The sequence below is a fragment of the Microtus ochrogaster genome, unplaced genomic scaffold (assembly GCF_000317375.1).
Source record: "Microtus ochrogaster isolate Prairie Vole_2 unplaced genomic scaffold, MicOch1.0 UNK24, whole genome shotgun sequence".
NCBI lineage: Eukaryota > Metazoa > Chordata > Mammalia > Rodentia > Cricetidae > Microtus > Microtus ochrogaster.
In genome coordinates, this window is record NW_004949122.1 from 3840997 (window position 1) to 3856882 (window position 15886).

The 15886-nt window shown below is 38.1% G+C and overlaps 1 protein-coding gene across 4 annotated transcripts in view; it reads left to right on the forward strand.

The window, feature by feature from the left end:
* The window catches only part of Nck1 (NCK adaptor protein 1), a 53439-nt gene that overhangs the window by 27436 nt on the left and 10117 nt on the right, over positions 1–15886 (forward strand). For 3 of the 4 annotated variants that reach the window (XM_005367802.2, XM_013354019.2, XM_026789607.1), the window contains exon 2: positions 10788–11028. In XM_005367802.2, the coding sequence (XP_005367859.1) occupies positions 10806–11028 (223 nt within the window). In that variant the 5' untranslated portion in view covers positions 10788–10805. Of the gene's footprint in view, positions 1–10787; positions 11029–12634; positions 12752–15886 lie in introns of those variants that run through there. The other variant, XM_005367803.2, reaches the window with a different exon arrangement.

Below are 15886 nucleotides of genomic sequence, written 5' to 3' on the forward strand. Positions count from 1 at the left end.
CTCTCTCTCTCTCTCTCTCTCTCTCTCTCTCTCTCTCTCTCTCTCTCTCCAGGCAGTGGTGGCGCATATCTCTAATTCCAGCACTTGGGAGACAAAGGCAGATAGATAGATCTCTTTGAGTTCAAGGCTGTGGATCCTGGCTAACAACAAACTTGCAACAGGCTCCCAAGTGCTCAAGTTGTAGGTGTACACTATCATACCCAGCAATATCTTCATGTTTTTTCATTTTTTTTTTCTTATGTAGTTATGGATCTCAGCTGTTGATGTGAAGTCTGCCTACCACTTAATCTTTAGAATTTGCTCTGGTATTTTGACATTAGGTTTAGGTACTCCCTCCGCCCACATTTCAGGGTTCCACTGACCTACATTATTGCATTATCTTGAATATGGTAGCTACCTCAGACTTCTTGAACAGTGGAACCAAGATTCTTTCTATTTTATTCCTTTTTAAAAATTCTTTCAGCTCTTCTAGATATTTTGGCTTTCCATATAAGCATAGGATAATATTCTTTCTCTTAGGGTTTCTATGTATGATAAAACATCATGACCAAAAGCAGTGGAGGAGTTATTTCATTTACACTTCCGTATCATAGTCGCTCACAGAAGTCAGAATAGGAACTCATGGCAAGAACATGGAGTCAGGAACAGAAGCAGAGGCCATGGAGGAATGCTGCTTACTGACTTGTTTGTCATTCTGATTTGCACAGCCTGTTTTCTTACAGTATCCAGGACCACCTCCCCAGAGTGAGCTAAGCCCTCGTACTTCGGTCATTTAAAAACAAAAACAAAAAGCCTAACAGGCTTGCTCACCGGAAGCATTTTCTCAGTCAGGGTCCCTTCCTAAATGATCCTATTGTGTCAAGTTGACTGCAGAACACTAACCGTATATGTTAATATTTTGTTACTTGCTTAAACCTGTTCACTGGTTTGGGGGAAATTTGACATCTTTGCTGTTTAGTTTTCTTGTCCATGAACTCTTTATTTAGGTCTTCAGCAGCTTTTCAGCATATGAATTCTTTGTGTTTTATTAGATTTCTCTCTTATTTTTCTTTTTTATTTCTGAGGTATCATAAATATTTTTGTTCATTATTGCTCTACTGGAAAATGAACTCAGCGTCTCACACATACTAGGAAAGTACTCTACCACTTCCAGATGGGGTTTTGCTAAGTGGTCTAAGCCACAGGCTTGGAATGTCTTGCCTCAGCGTCCTGAGTAGCTGAGGATTACAAGTGTGTACTGCCACACCCAACTTGTGTTTTTAATTTTGGTGTTCATTATTAGTGTGTAGTGTTGTTGAAGGCTGCTCGTTCATTCCCAGCTACTCAGACCTGAAATAGTTACACAAAACTGTATTAATTAAAACACTGCTTGGCCAATAGCTTAAGTGTATTTCTGGCTAACTCATATCTTAATTAACCCATTTCTATTAATCTGTGTATTGCCACATGGCTGTGGCTTACTGGCAAGGTTCTTGTGAGCTCTGGAGGAGGAGTCTCCTGTTGGTGGCTACGTGGCTTCTCTCTGACTCTACCTTCTTTTTCCCAGCATTCAGTTTAGTTTTCCCCTGTAACATGAGGGCCAGGCTTGTCAGGGTTTCTGTCCTGCCTGGTTCCCACAGTTGTTAGGTCCCAAAGAATCACACAGAAGGTCTACATAAGTTATAAACTGATTGGCCCATTAGCTCAGGCTTCATATTAGCTCTTAAAACTTATATTAACCCATTATTCTTATCTATGTCAGCCACATGGCTCGGTACTTTTTTCAGCAGGGCAGGTCATATCCTGCTTCTTTGGTGTCTTGGGAGAACTGGGGAGGAATGGGCTTCCTCCTTCCTAGCATTCTCCTGTTCTCATTGCCCTACCTTTACTTCCTGTCCAGTTGTCCCACCTATACTTCCTGCCTGGCCAATCAGCATTTATTTAAAAAATGATTGACAGAATACAGACAATTCTCCCACCATTCCCCCACCTAGGTCTATTCTGCCTTGCGTAGGCCCAGGGCGGCTTCTTTATCAACCAATGGTAGTAAAACATATTCACAGCATACAGAGGGGAATACCACATCTCCTCTCCTTTTTTGTCTAAATAAAAAGGAAAGTTTTAACTTTAACATAAACAGGTATCAAACAAGTTACAAAATTTATATCCATTTTATCATAACTAAGGAAAACTATAACTATTCTTCAACTGCCTCAAAGACTCCAGAAGGATATAGTATTACCTAAGCAAACAGGAAGTGTATTATAAGCAACTTCTAAAACTCTAGAATTGACAGAGACATCTCACTGCCTGGACAGTCACCCAGAGTTCTTCAGTAACATTACTGGAACCCATCTTCAGGCTACTGTCCCACAGTATCTGGCAGACTTTTCCTTGAAGCAGGAAATTTCAATGATAGTTCTGCCTATATTGGCAGTTTGTCAGTCACTTTCTTCTTTGTCCTGCAGAATGTCTGGTAGACTCTTTTATGAAGAAGGAACCCTGAAGAACTATCTCACCTTTTTTTAGGCAGTTCAGTAGTCATTTTTCTGTGGGTCCTGCAAGTCCAGTCAAGCGGTTCAGGCAAGAGTAGTTTCTTGCCCAAATGGCTAACAGACTTCATGAGGAGCCTCTTCAAAGCCCATCATCCTCTTGAAGTAGATTGGTGCTGCCAGGAGCAGATGTGTGTCACTGTCATGGAAAGTCCTAAGTTCATAAAATATTTTAAATGCCATATTCTGTAGTCTTTGAAAGATCTGAAGAATATCTATCCATCTGAAATATATCTCTCTACATCTAGAAAACCTAACCAACATGACTACAAGTTTGACTATTATAGATGACTCTCTATTAACCCATATTTCTTTTTTTTAAAGATTTATTTATTTATTATGTATACAACATTCTGCCTCCATGTATGCCTGCAGGCCAGAAGAGGATGCCAGATCTCATTACAGATGGTTGTGAACCACCATGTGGTTCCTGGGAATTAAACCCAGGTCCTCTGGAAGAACAGTCAATGCTCTTAGCCACTGAGCCATCTCTCCAGCCCTTAACCTATATTTCTTAATTATACATTACATTTTATTTATTTATTTTTCTTTCTTGTTTTTAAATTTATTTATTTATTAAAGATTTCTTTCTCTTCCCTGCCGCCGCCTCCCATTTCCCTCCCCCTCCCCCAATCAAGTCCCTCTCCCTCGTCAGCCCAAAGACCATTCAGGGTTCCCTGATCTGTGGGAAGTCCAAGGACCGCCCACCTCCATCCAGGTTTAGTAAGTTGAGCATCCAAACTGACTAGGCTCCCCCAAAGCCAGTACGTGCAGTAGGATCAAAAACCCAGTGCCATTGTTCTTGAGTTCTCAGTAGTCCTCATTGTCCACTATGTTCATCAATTCCGGTTTTATCCCATGCTTTTTCAGGCCCACACCAGCTGGCCTTGGTGAGTTCCCGATAGAACTGAGACAATGGGGATGTTCTATCACCCCTCGTGGCGATTTCTCAGGAAATTCAGGATCAACCTACCCCTGGACCCAGCAATACCACTCTTGGGAATATACCCAAGAGAGGCCTTAATCATACAACAAAAGTATATGCTCTACTATGTTCATAGCAGCATTGTTTGTAATAGACAAAACCTGGAAACAACCTAGATGCCCTTCAATGGAAGAATGGATGAAGAAAGTATAGAATATATACATATTAGAGTTCTACTCAGCAGTAAAAAACAGGACTTCTTGAATTTTGCATGCAAATGGATGGAAATAGAAAACACTATCCTGAGTGAGGTAAGCCAGACCCAAAAAGAGGAACATGGGATGTACTCACTCATATTTGGTTTCTAGCCATAAATAAAGGACATTGAGCTTATACATTACATTTTAAATGAACTCTACAAACACAATACCTTAATCAAGAGCAGAAATATACATATAATAAAATTGACCTAAAATTTATATCAATAGGCCGAGATCCATACCAAAGCAAAGCATTCATTTCTATATCATATCTCCCTTTAAATGTAAACAAACATTTATAAACAATCATTTAGGGAATTTGGGCATAGTTTTCTCCAAACTGCTTGCTGCTTTTTGTTCGGTGAAGTATTTTGGGCAGTTCACAGAGACCTCTCGGCCGGGTGTGTGTGGGAATCTTGGTCCATCAAGCCACATTAGTCTGGAAGGAATCCTTAGGTTCTCATCTTCTGTGAAAACAAAAGTAGAACCTCTTTTCCATCTGAATCTGTCCTATTGTATGTCTGTAATCCGTGCAAAGTGCAAAGCGAGCGGCATGGCTAGGACTAAGGCTGCTTTGCCTTTTGGTTCTGCCCAGTCCAACATGGCAGGGGTCCATTCACTGCCTCTGAGACTGCTAGGTGGGAGCCACGCTCACTACCTCATCTCTGGTAACCAGTTGGCCCACGTTGCCACCAAATAACTTGCAGCATGCTGCCCACAAACCCCATTCAAGTGCTTGGCTTCCTGAAAGAGCCAGACCAGGAAGCCATGAATTCTTTCTCTTCTCTTCTTTTTCCTTTTCTTTCCTTTCCTTTCTTTTCCTTCCCTTCTCCTTCCTTCCTTCCTTCCTTCCTTCCTTCCTTCCTTCCTTCCTTCCTTCCTTCCTTCCTTCCTTCCTTTCCCTCTCTCCCTCCTTCCTTCCTTCCTTCCTTCCTTCCTTCCTTCCTTCCTTCCTTCCTTCCTTCCTTCCTTCCTTCCTTCCTTCCTTCCTGCTACCGCCGAATCAGGAAGACCTCTCTTAAAGGAACTGGGGCACACCTCCAGCAAAGAAGCCCATCTGAAAAAAAAAATGCGGCTAAACTTCATTTGTGTGTGTGTGTGTGTGTGTGTGTGTGTGTGTGTGTGTGTGTGTCTAGAATTTCTTTGCAAGTAAATAAAACATACTCACACTGTACAGAGGGGAATCCCATATTAGTGTAGAGCTTTGGTTGGCTTTTGCAGATTAGTCTCCCTTCCTGCCTCCCTCCCCCAGAGCCGAATGGAGCATCTTAGTTTGGTGAGAGGTTAGCCTTTCACTATTGTTGATCTTTGTTTGAAGATAAATAGCTATTGCCTTACAATTTAGTTGTGGGTTTTTGTGCATGCTGTGTATCACAAAGGGGTTTTCCTTCTGTTCCTGTTTTTCTATGAACTTTTATGAATGGATATTGAATTTTTCTAGGTGCTGTGGGATAACGTTTTTGTACCCTGAAAAGATTTTTATTGGTTTAATAAAACGCCAGTTGGCCAGTAGCCGGGCAGGAAATAAGAGGCAGGATGACCAGACTAGGAGAATTCTGGGAAGAGGAAAGGCTCAGTCTGTAGTTGCCACCCAAATGCAGAGGAAGCAAGATGAAATGGTGCCAAGCTGTGTGGCTAAACATGGATAAGAATTATGAGTTAATTTAAGTTGTAAGAGCTAGTTAATAATAATCCTGAGCTAATAGGCCAAACAATTTATTATAATTGCTATAAGCTTCTTTGTGTTTCTTTGGGATTGAATAGCTCCAGGACAGAAACTTCCGTCTACCGCTAGGTGCCCTTTTGGTACCAGTTCATGATTTTTTTAAGCTTATTAATGTGGATTATATCGATAAATTTTAAGTATCAAATAAAGCCTTGTTTAATATATAACTATCACTTGATCTTAGAATATTAAGTCAGTACTGCTAATTATTTTTATTAGTATTTTACTAGAGATTTTTATATTCCCAAAGTTCATTGATTGGTAGTTTCTTTGGGGGAGGGTGGCACTTTTAAATTATGAATTTATTTTGTTAGTTATAGGACTTTTCAAATACTCTTGTTAGGTATGTTGTGGTAATTTGTGTTTGGGAAGAACTGGTTTGATTCCTCTAAGAAATCAAATTTACTTGTATAGAGTTACCTGTGGTATTCCCTGTTATCCTTTTTACCCTGTGATATCTCCTCTTCATTGTCCTCTCTTTCCCTCCCTCACCTTTTCTTTCTTACCTGATCCTTACTATGCACCACTACCTTGGTCTAGAGTTTGTCACTTTCATTTCCTTTTTCTGGAGGAGAGACTTGTAGTCCAGGCTGTCATTGTACTCCATATTTATTGGATTATGACCTTGAACTTGCCTCTTGCCTCTACTTCTTGAGTGCCAGGATTATAGGTGTGGACTACTATTCTTTATTTTATATGATGCTGGTGATTGAACCTCAAGACATCTTCTGTGGTAGGTGAGCATTCTACCAACTGAACTACATCTCCAGCTCTCATTCCTTTTTTTCTTCTTTCTTTTTTCCCCCCTTTTTTCCCCAGACAGGGTCTTTCTTTGTCTCCCTGACTGTCCTAGAATCCATTATGTAAAGCAGGTTGGCCTCAAACTCACAGAGATCCACCTGCCTCTGCCTCTTGAGTGCTGGGATTAAAAGTGCACCACCACACACAGCTCCTATTGCTCTTTTCAAATACCAATTTGTTTAATTTTTTAGAAAATATATTTATCTTAAATTTCATTGTTTTCTGCTATATCAGTTTCTTATACAGGACGTTAGAGTGCTGATATAAGGGTTTCCCTATTTTAGCTGCATGTCTAAGTAAATTTTCATTTATGACAGCTGATTCTCTTGAAGATTTCCTCTTTGACCTGTGGATTATTCAGATTCTTTATTATTCTTTATGTTCTGCATGAATGGAGACTTTCCTGTTACTTGTATGTATTAGTTTGGTGTGGTTTTTGTTGTTGGAGTTTTTGCTAAAAATAAGTGCTTAAAGCTTAGGTAGTTTATAAAGAAAAGATGCTTATTAACTCTTTAGTTTTAGAAACTGATAGAAAATTCTAGATTTATGCAGCTCCATTGGTTTTTACTCTGTATTCTCATTTGCTGTAACACATATGGCACATGGCATGTATGGTAGGAGAGGAACACAAGGTAAGGTGTGAAGACAGAAAGTTATGTATCAGGTCCACTTGCAGCTCCTTTGAGAACCCATTAGAATGGCATTAATCTTGTCCAAGGATTGCACATCTGATATTATTATCTTCTACTAGGCCTCAACTCTTAACAACCTTGTAGTACTTTAATATTCTAAACTAAACCTTTGAACCCTTAAAAGACAAAGTACTTTGCCACACTTCTACTTTGATTCTGTTGACCAATCACTGTATGATTGAGTTCACTCAAATTTGTTGAGTTTGTTTTTGCCATCTATATGATTTATCTTTCTATTTGTTCCCTGACACCTGTTAAATTATTTGTACTCTGGTATTTGGGGGCAGAAAATTCTATAAATGTTGATTTATTGTTTCCTCTTGGCTGAACATGTTGTTTAAGTCTTTTTTGCCTGCCTGATAAGTCAAGTTTCTTCTTCCTTAATTGGGCTTCTTCTCGTGAGATTGCAGCATGTCCCATAATTGTTGCTGGAGGGTTGGAATTGTAGGTTTCCTGCTTCAATTTTGCTATGGACGAGACCATGAATTACTTCCTGTGCTGTTTGACTGGGGTAAAGTAGTTATTGTCTGAAATTTTTCTTTATTGCCAGGTAGTCCCTTTTTTGGTTGATTGTTTGTAGAACACGGGCTGATGTTACTTGTTGGTAACTGATGATGAATCTGTTCACCAGTCTTCACCTTCAAGCACAGACAAGACCCAAAGTTTACCACTGGATGGTTCTTTGGGTCCTGAGATCTCTAGCTGTTCTCTCTTCTCTTTTCAGGTTTGTTTGTTCTGAAGATTGAACCCAAGGCCTTGGCCATGCTAGGCAAGTAGTCACTGAGCTACACCCTTAGTGCTTCCATTTTTCAGTTTTCTCTTCTGTTTTATTGTATTATTGCTATTGGTGGATATTAAGTCTACAGGGCTCTGCTGCTGTTTCTAGGTTCTTGAGTCCCAGAACAAGGACATTTGGATGGTTGTAGAAACAGGTAGTTTATTAAGAAAGAGCACTTCTCAACAAGGAAGTAAGCCAGAGAAGTGTGGGGAAGATGTTAGACCATGGCACTGGTGCCTGGCAGACTGAGTAGTTTGTATGAATACACCTGTTCTGCACATGACTTGTTAAATGCAAACTTGGGAGGAGAGGGGTTTCCTGTCTCCTTCAGACTGGCTTCTTTAAAATGCTACTTTTAATGACCCACTTTGTACCCTACTCTTCTGACATGGTGTTTAGGAATTTCACTTGTGCTTAACAAATGGATAATTCCTTCAAAGTAAAAGTCCTCTGAGTTAGAAATCTGGTACTATTTTTCCTAATGGCACAGGTATCAGTGGTATCAGTTTCTCATTAAATAACTTACTCTGACATGATTTACAGTGCTGCTCTTCATACAAAATCCTTATTATTTGAATACTTTATACAATAAAAGTGACTTAGCTAACTTGCCTGGTTAAACCCCTCCATTTCTGTTAAGGAAGTATATAACTAGATACTCTTGGTACAGGTTCTGTTCCCATGAATTAAGTCGAATGTGCTTACTGAGAAAGTTTCTTCCAAGAATAAACAAATAGTACTAAAGAAAGTTACTTTGTGAAAATTAAATTGATTTGCTTTAGAAAGATTTATCAAAGAAAGTCACTAGAAATTCTTGCTTTTGAATTGGCCTTTAAACCTTTAAATGAATATTTGGGGAGGAAGGAATAAGAAGATAAGCAGAAATCACTTCAATATTTAGATCAAAAGTAATTTCAAATATTCCACTTCTTAAAAGCCTAAACTAGAGCTCACTTGTACATTGGGAAAAAAGACTTCTAAAGATTAACTGTATCTCTGTGTTTATTGTATTGAATTGTATGTTTCTGCTACAGTAGTATATTGTCTTAAATTACTTCAGGATTTTTAAGTACTGTAATTATCTGGTAGGGTAACTTTACCTGTAGTGTGACCTTCTCACTGAAAATAACAGTAAGCGGATGACCCAGATTGTCTGAGACAGTAAACAATCTTCCCATTTTATCTCAAGGACCTGGAGGTTCAGAGAGCGGCTTGTGCCATATATTATCAGTTCTGGCTCTGTTTCCCAAGCAAGTGTCTTTCTACTTTGTGTCATTTTCACCCTCCTGCTGATAAAATGGCCACAGTTGTTCACATCTCATCAGGCTTGCCTGTGTGATTCTGATATCCTGATGGAACTTTAGTTAACCCAGTTACTTGACGCTAAAGTCAGCCTCCCAAGTTGCATGGCTAGATCACAGTACTCTCCAAGAAGGAGACTTTAAATTCTGGGGTATACAGTTTGTAAGTATACAAATAATTATTTTTCCAAAATTTTAATTACTAATTTTAAATGCTTTCCTAGAAAAAATTTCAGAACCGTTGTCAAATAGCAAAATAAATTCCATTGAGCAAATGTGAATTAGTTGTGGGGTGACAGGAGCATAAGGGAGGACAAGATTTCCTTGAGAAATATTTCTGCTTCTAGTTTTCAGTGTTTCAGAAAGCTGGTTGTTATCCCATATGTGGATGTGTCTGTCTGTATGCCAGAGGTTGACACCCAGATAGCTTCCTTACTAGCTCTCTACTCATTTTTGAAAAAAGTTTCTCATTGAACCTAGAGTTCTCTGGTTTAGCCAGATGGGCTGGTAGCAAGTTCAGGGCTACCTCCTGAGACTTGTCTCTACCTCCCAACTCAGTTGTGTGCTGCTACATCTGGCTTTTACAGGTTCTCGAGTATCAAACTCAAATCTTGATGTTGTGAGCCATCTATCTCCTCCTCTTTATTGTAACTTAATTTTGCATCACGTGACAATTTTTAATTTCTTATTTGTGTGTGTGTGTGTGTGTGTGTGTGTGTGTGTGTGTGTGTGTGTGTGTGTCTGTATATGTCATACGCAGTTAAAAGGGGTTGTTAGCTGCCTGAAGATGGGTACTCAGAATCAAATCTGGGTCCTCTGGAAAGACAGGAAGTGCTTTTTATCACTGAGCCATTGCTCCAGCTCATAATACTCTATTTTTCGTGCACATGTATCATACACATACTTGGCTCTCAGTTTGAAGAGCAACATAAAAGGTGTGAGAAAGACCTTTTTGAGATCTGTAGCAAAAAGTTTTAATGCTTCTACCTCAGCCTTCAAAGGCTGAAGTTACAGGCTAAGCTTTTTTTTTTTGAGCACAGTATTGACAATTTTTATATTTTCTTTTTATATTCTCTTTAGAAGGTTTACTTTGTATATGCTTATTATACTGCACTTATTAATACATTGTCAGTTATTCTCTGACCTTGATTATGTTTGTCTGATTGTTTTATTATTGAGATAAATATGTTAAAGATTATCCTTTATAATAATGAATTTGTTATTTTATTCTATGGTCATACCAATATATTTCAATTTTGTGCTTTCTAACTATATGGGAAAGAAAAGTTGTTTAGAAAGCATCAATGTTATTGAGTACATACAAGTGATTTTCATTGCTCACGGTGGTTTTAAACGTTAAGCTAGTTTATATAACACTAAATAGAAACCATGCTTTTTAAAAGTTAGCATTAGTTTCCCTGTTATGTGTTTTTCATTTATCACTTTTAACTCTTTGATGTTCTTAGATTTTTTTCTTTTTATGATGTTAGAACTTTAACTCTGAGCCTTGAATATCTAGGCATATACTCTGTTCCTGGACTACATACAGTCTCAGCCCGTCTCCTGTTTTGTGTATTGGTTTTATGCTCAGTCTAGCTTCAAACTCCGTATGTAGCCAAAGCTGGCCTCAAACTTGTAAAGGTCTTCTTGCCTCAGCCTTTTGACTGATTGGATTATAGGCATGATTCATAATATCTGGCCTCTTAAATGTTTAAGCATGTCTTTTTGGAAAAGCATGTAGACAATTACTACAAACCATTTTCTGTGTTACAGTGCTGAAACTGCAGAAAGATGGCTGAAGAAGTGGTGGTGGCCAAATTTGATTATGTGGCACAGCAAGAACAAGAGCTGGATATCAAGAAAAATGAGAGATTATGGCTTCTGGATGATTCTAAATCCTGGTGGCGAGTTCGAAATTCCATGAATAAAACAGGTTTTGTCCCTTCTAACTATGTGGAGAGGAAAAATAGTGCTCGAAAAGCATCTATTGTTAAAAACCTGAAGGACACCTTAGGTAAGTTGTTTTGTATTGAAGGGAAACACCAGCTTTCCTTTTAGATGGGTCCTGGAGCTGAGTTCTTTGAACCGTCTTTACAGCAGTGTGCAGAGTTAGTTGGCTGGAAAAGGGCAGAACTGTCACGTTACTAAGCATGTAAGTTGAGAACCTAATATGTTTAAGAGACTAGAGAAGATCATGTTCGCAACATCTATAAATCTAGGCCCACATTCAAATGGTTCTGATGAGCAGAACTAACTTTGACTTTCTTGCAACAGCTCCTTGAGTAGTGAATACCTAATGGATTTTCTATTTACAGAAAATTTGGCTCAGTTGAGACAGGGAAAGTATGAGAGATGCAGACTTGTTTCCTTGGGCATGCTGGTAATTTATTTTACATGGCACATTAGTGAATAGTTGAACGTATTGGCATATAGTGAAGCTCACTTTGAAAAGCAGGTCTTTTTTTTCTATCTGAAAAGAGTTTTAGGCCAGTGGGTTATCGCTGTCTATTTGCGTCTGTAGGAATGGTCACTTTGCTATTTTGTTATCATCACCTTTCTTTCTCTAATTATGTATCTTTAGTTTTAAATTTTTCCTGACCTCTATTAGGATAGGGAAACCTACTTTACCCTTGCCTTGGTTAAACTAACGGAAGGAAGTATGTAGGGTGAAGACTGACCTCCTCCTCTTTCTTAATTTAACTTTCCTTAATGGACAGGAAGGAATTGGGAGGGACAGAGATTTAATTTTGGTGTTCAAGGAGACATGCTATTGCTAAATCGTTCTTTACTTGTTTGTAAAAAGGGGAAATGTTTTCTTGCAGACAGTTTAGGATTAAATGTAGCACTACTGATTAAATATTATATAGTGCTTAAAATTCTTAATGCACAATTTATATTCTGGTATTTTAATAATTATTGACAATATAGAGTAAATGTTTATATTTTTAACTGTTGTAAGCTGCATAAATTAACATGTAGTACAGTTCAAGCAACTTTTAATGAAGTACTGGACTTTCAGCTCCTACACAAAGATATTGCTGATGTACTCAGAAATTTTAATATCTGCACTCAACATGGCGTTTGACCAGTTAACTTCTTGTCTCTTAGTTTTGGGAACCTCTACAGTTATGGATAACTGTACTCCCTGGAGTACACTTTTCTGCACTCCCTAGAGTTTGAAATACTGCATTCAATTAATGATCTTTGATCAAAATAATGTGAATCTAGGTTTTGTATCAAATATCCAGCCCCCTTTCCCCAGAGTATCTGTACCCTATTTTGGTACCTTAAATTCCATGTAATTTAAATGAATCTTTCACAGTGGCTGTGCTAGTAGAGACATGGGTTGGAAATTAAGGAAAAGGAGGAGTTGTAGGAAAGGAAGAATGTGTATATACATTTTTAACTATTAGGAATGTACTAGCTTGAATATTTTCTTTGAAAACGAGTGAATTATAACTCAGCATTTTTGCTGCCACCATGAGTTACAACACGGGTTATTTTTTTTGCTTTAAGGAGAAACAGTATTGGAAAAAAAAGAAGCCTTGGTTTTGAAAACGTTTCTATTGCTTGGGTGTGGGCCAGGTCACATGGATTGGGTGTGGGAAGTTTCAGGGTTACAGAGCAGACCAGGAAGTCACTGAAATTATCCCGGAGCTGTGTCAACAAACTCTGAAAAGAGAACACAGAATTTTTATTCAAAATGGATTGGTTAAACATCTTTAAAGGTTTTTTCAGTAAGTAGTTCTGTTAATTAAGTCCATAGTTTTCTTGTTACAGGTTTTGAATTTTTTTTTAATTACCTTTTGTGAATTAAGAGGGAAACTATATGGCGAGAACTTGGTGTGTTTCTGTAAGCTGGTACTTTATGCTGTCTATGTACTATAAGGCAAATAATGTAGTATTTTCAGTGCTGTTAGTTTGATCTGCTAATTAAAGTGTTTCAACGTGAATGCAATAAATAAGGAGAGGTTATACATGACTTTAAATGTGATGTAGATAGTTGTAATTCAGTAACTCTAGAACCTAGCCCAGATGTTTGAAGTAAAGTAAATCAGTTGTGAACAAATTTTTACTCTTTACCTTTAAAGTAAAAATTCTGTTTTTTTGTTTTTAAACTAGATTTTACTTAAGCTTTAGAGTAATGTCAAGATGTTTAATAAGAGCTCTAGTAAACTACAATTACTGATTTAGAAGTAAAATGTTATGCTAATTTAGTCTCTGCTGGTGGCATGTGTATGATAATCGTGTGCTTGATTGAATCTCTTTGAATATTCACTGTCTATACAAAAATGAAGAGAGAAATATTCTAGAAGTCCCTTATATACAAAAAGTCTAAGGAAACAAAGAGTAACCCAATGAGAGATTCCAAGGGAGAGGGTAAAACAAAGGAGTAAGCACTTTGCTGGGAAAGAATGTGGTCATTGTAAGACGTAGGTCCTTTGTTTCCTTGGTTAGTCTTGAGCTTGAGTGATTTCTTCTGGGATATCTCTTCTAACTCCTAGTTGCGATTTAGAGAGCAAATGCATTTTTAGTTCTTTGAAGTTCTGGTTTTAAAGCTAATTTTCTTTTGAACGTTGTGTGTGTCTAAACCCGTGGGTACATGTGTGTAGAGGCCAAAGGATTATAGGAGATGCTATCCTCAGGAACCTCATCCACCTCTCTCAGGGAGACAAGTTCTCTCATTGGTCTGGGGCGCACTAATTAAGCTACATTGACTGGCCAGCTAGCCCAGTTCACCACAGGATCATAAGATTGTTGAGTTACCATACTTGGCTTTTTTTTTTTTTTAAACACGGGTTTTGGAGATCCAGCTGAGGTTCTTACGCTTGTGAGGCAAGTGTATTACCACCTGAAGCTTCCCTTCAACTCTTTATTCATTAATTTATGAACACATTTTTAATGGAGAATCTAATGCAAACTATATAAAAATCAGCTTGATGGGCTGGTAAGATTGCTCAGTATTTGCCATTAAGCTTGACAGCTAAGATTCAACCCCTAGAACCTACGTGGTGGAAGGAAAGAGCTGATTCCTGCAAGTTGTTCTCTGACCGCAGCATATTCGTGTGCACATACATGCACACACACCAAAATAAATAAGCAGATATTATAATAAAATAATTTTTAATTTGTATGAAATATTAAGTCTCACAGAATTAGGGAGGTAGATGTTAATCATTGCTTATTAAAAATATAGTAGGCTTTAAATTTAGATAATGGTCAAAGTGATAATTATTAATAAGCCAGAAATGGTGTTAAAAGATGACATACATGCACATGTATATAAAGCATCTATTATTGAACAGTGATTCAATATATCAGCTTATAAATTGAGTGGCAGAGTTGTTCTCCATACTGGGTTTTAGGAGTTTAACAGTTAATCTTAACAGTATCTGTAGTCCAAAGGCTAAGATTTTAGTTTTGTAGACAAAATATTCCTTTCCTGAATCCCTGTAACATTCATGTTTATTTTGCTAGCACCTTGTCAGAGTAGAGACAGGTTATTCATTCACCTAATTTCCAAACGTACCTGAAAAATAGAGAAAAAGCATTACGTGTTCTTTGTTTGGTAGCCAGAATACTTTGAAAACAAAATTTAGAGTGTTTATCATCTTAAATAGATCTATTATAAGCCATGATTTATCTTATGTACATGAACAGATGAAGTACAAAATATAAATCTTTAATGGGAAGAATAGCATTTATTTGTATTTATAATAACTTAATTCTACTCCCAAATAAACTGTGTACTATCCCTGTAGCCTAGTATTTAACTGAACTGTTTTTAATTCCTGTTTGGGTAAAAGAGACAGTTGGGCAAGACTTACATGATCCTGGAAAGTACCTTCAAACTCTAGAAAGAAGTCTTACAGTCTTGGCATAAGAATAAATGGTCTTATGTGTGTCACGGGAGTCAGGGGAAGTCCTCAGGGAGACATTGGCTTTGAAGAAGTGAGAACATGAGAACAGATGAGATGAAGCAGTTCACTCAGGAATCAGAAGCAGCAGCAATACTTTGTTCATTCTATTGGGCATTTGCTTAGTGACTGAGATGAAGGAAAGCTGATGTTGGAAGCAAAAGAGGCAAGAATCAGCCTGGGAATGGCTGACATGAAGAAAAAATTTAGTAAGAGCTGCTGTGGTTCTGTAAGTGCAGAAATCCTTGGTAACCTTGATTCAAGTCCTAGTGTTGAGGTAAGGTGATGCAGTAGCTTCCTTACATGTATTCTGGCCAGTGAAGCATGGCGGTTTGGCCATGTGAGATCGATGCTTCCAGGTTCTATCATCAAGGTTTTTAAGGATTTGAAACCAGTTCATGTAAGGAGGAGTTACTGGTACAAAGATATGCTTGAGAAAGATAAACACTATTACACAGAGATTGTGTTCACACTGCTTACTGAGGTTCTTAAAAAAAAATTTTTTTTAAAGTAAGGTGTCACTTTGTTGACCAGGCAGGCCGCAAACTCAGAGACCCGCCTGCCTCTGCCTCTGCAGTGTTGAGATTAGAGGAGTGTACCATCAGCTGATTCTTAAAAACTTTTGAGGAACTTAGAATGCATTGTTCTAGTTAAAAGCATTGCTAGTTGTCACTGGAGAGGTGACTCAATGGTTGAGTACTGACTGCTCTTCCGAGGTCCTGGGTTCAATTTGTAGCACCCACGTAGCGGCTCACAACTGCCTAGTCCTGTGGGCTCTAATGTCTCCTGGTTTGCAGACACATATACGTAGATAAAACGCCCATATACATTTAATAAATAAATAAATAAATAATCTTTATCTGGACATAGTGGTGCATACTTTTGTTTTGTTTTGTTTTGTTTTTCGAGACAGGGTTTCTCTGTGGCTTTGGAGCCTGTCCTGGAACTAGCTCT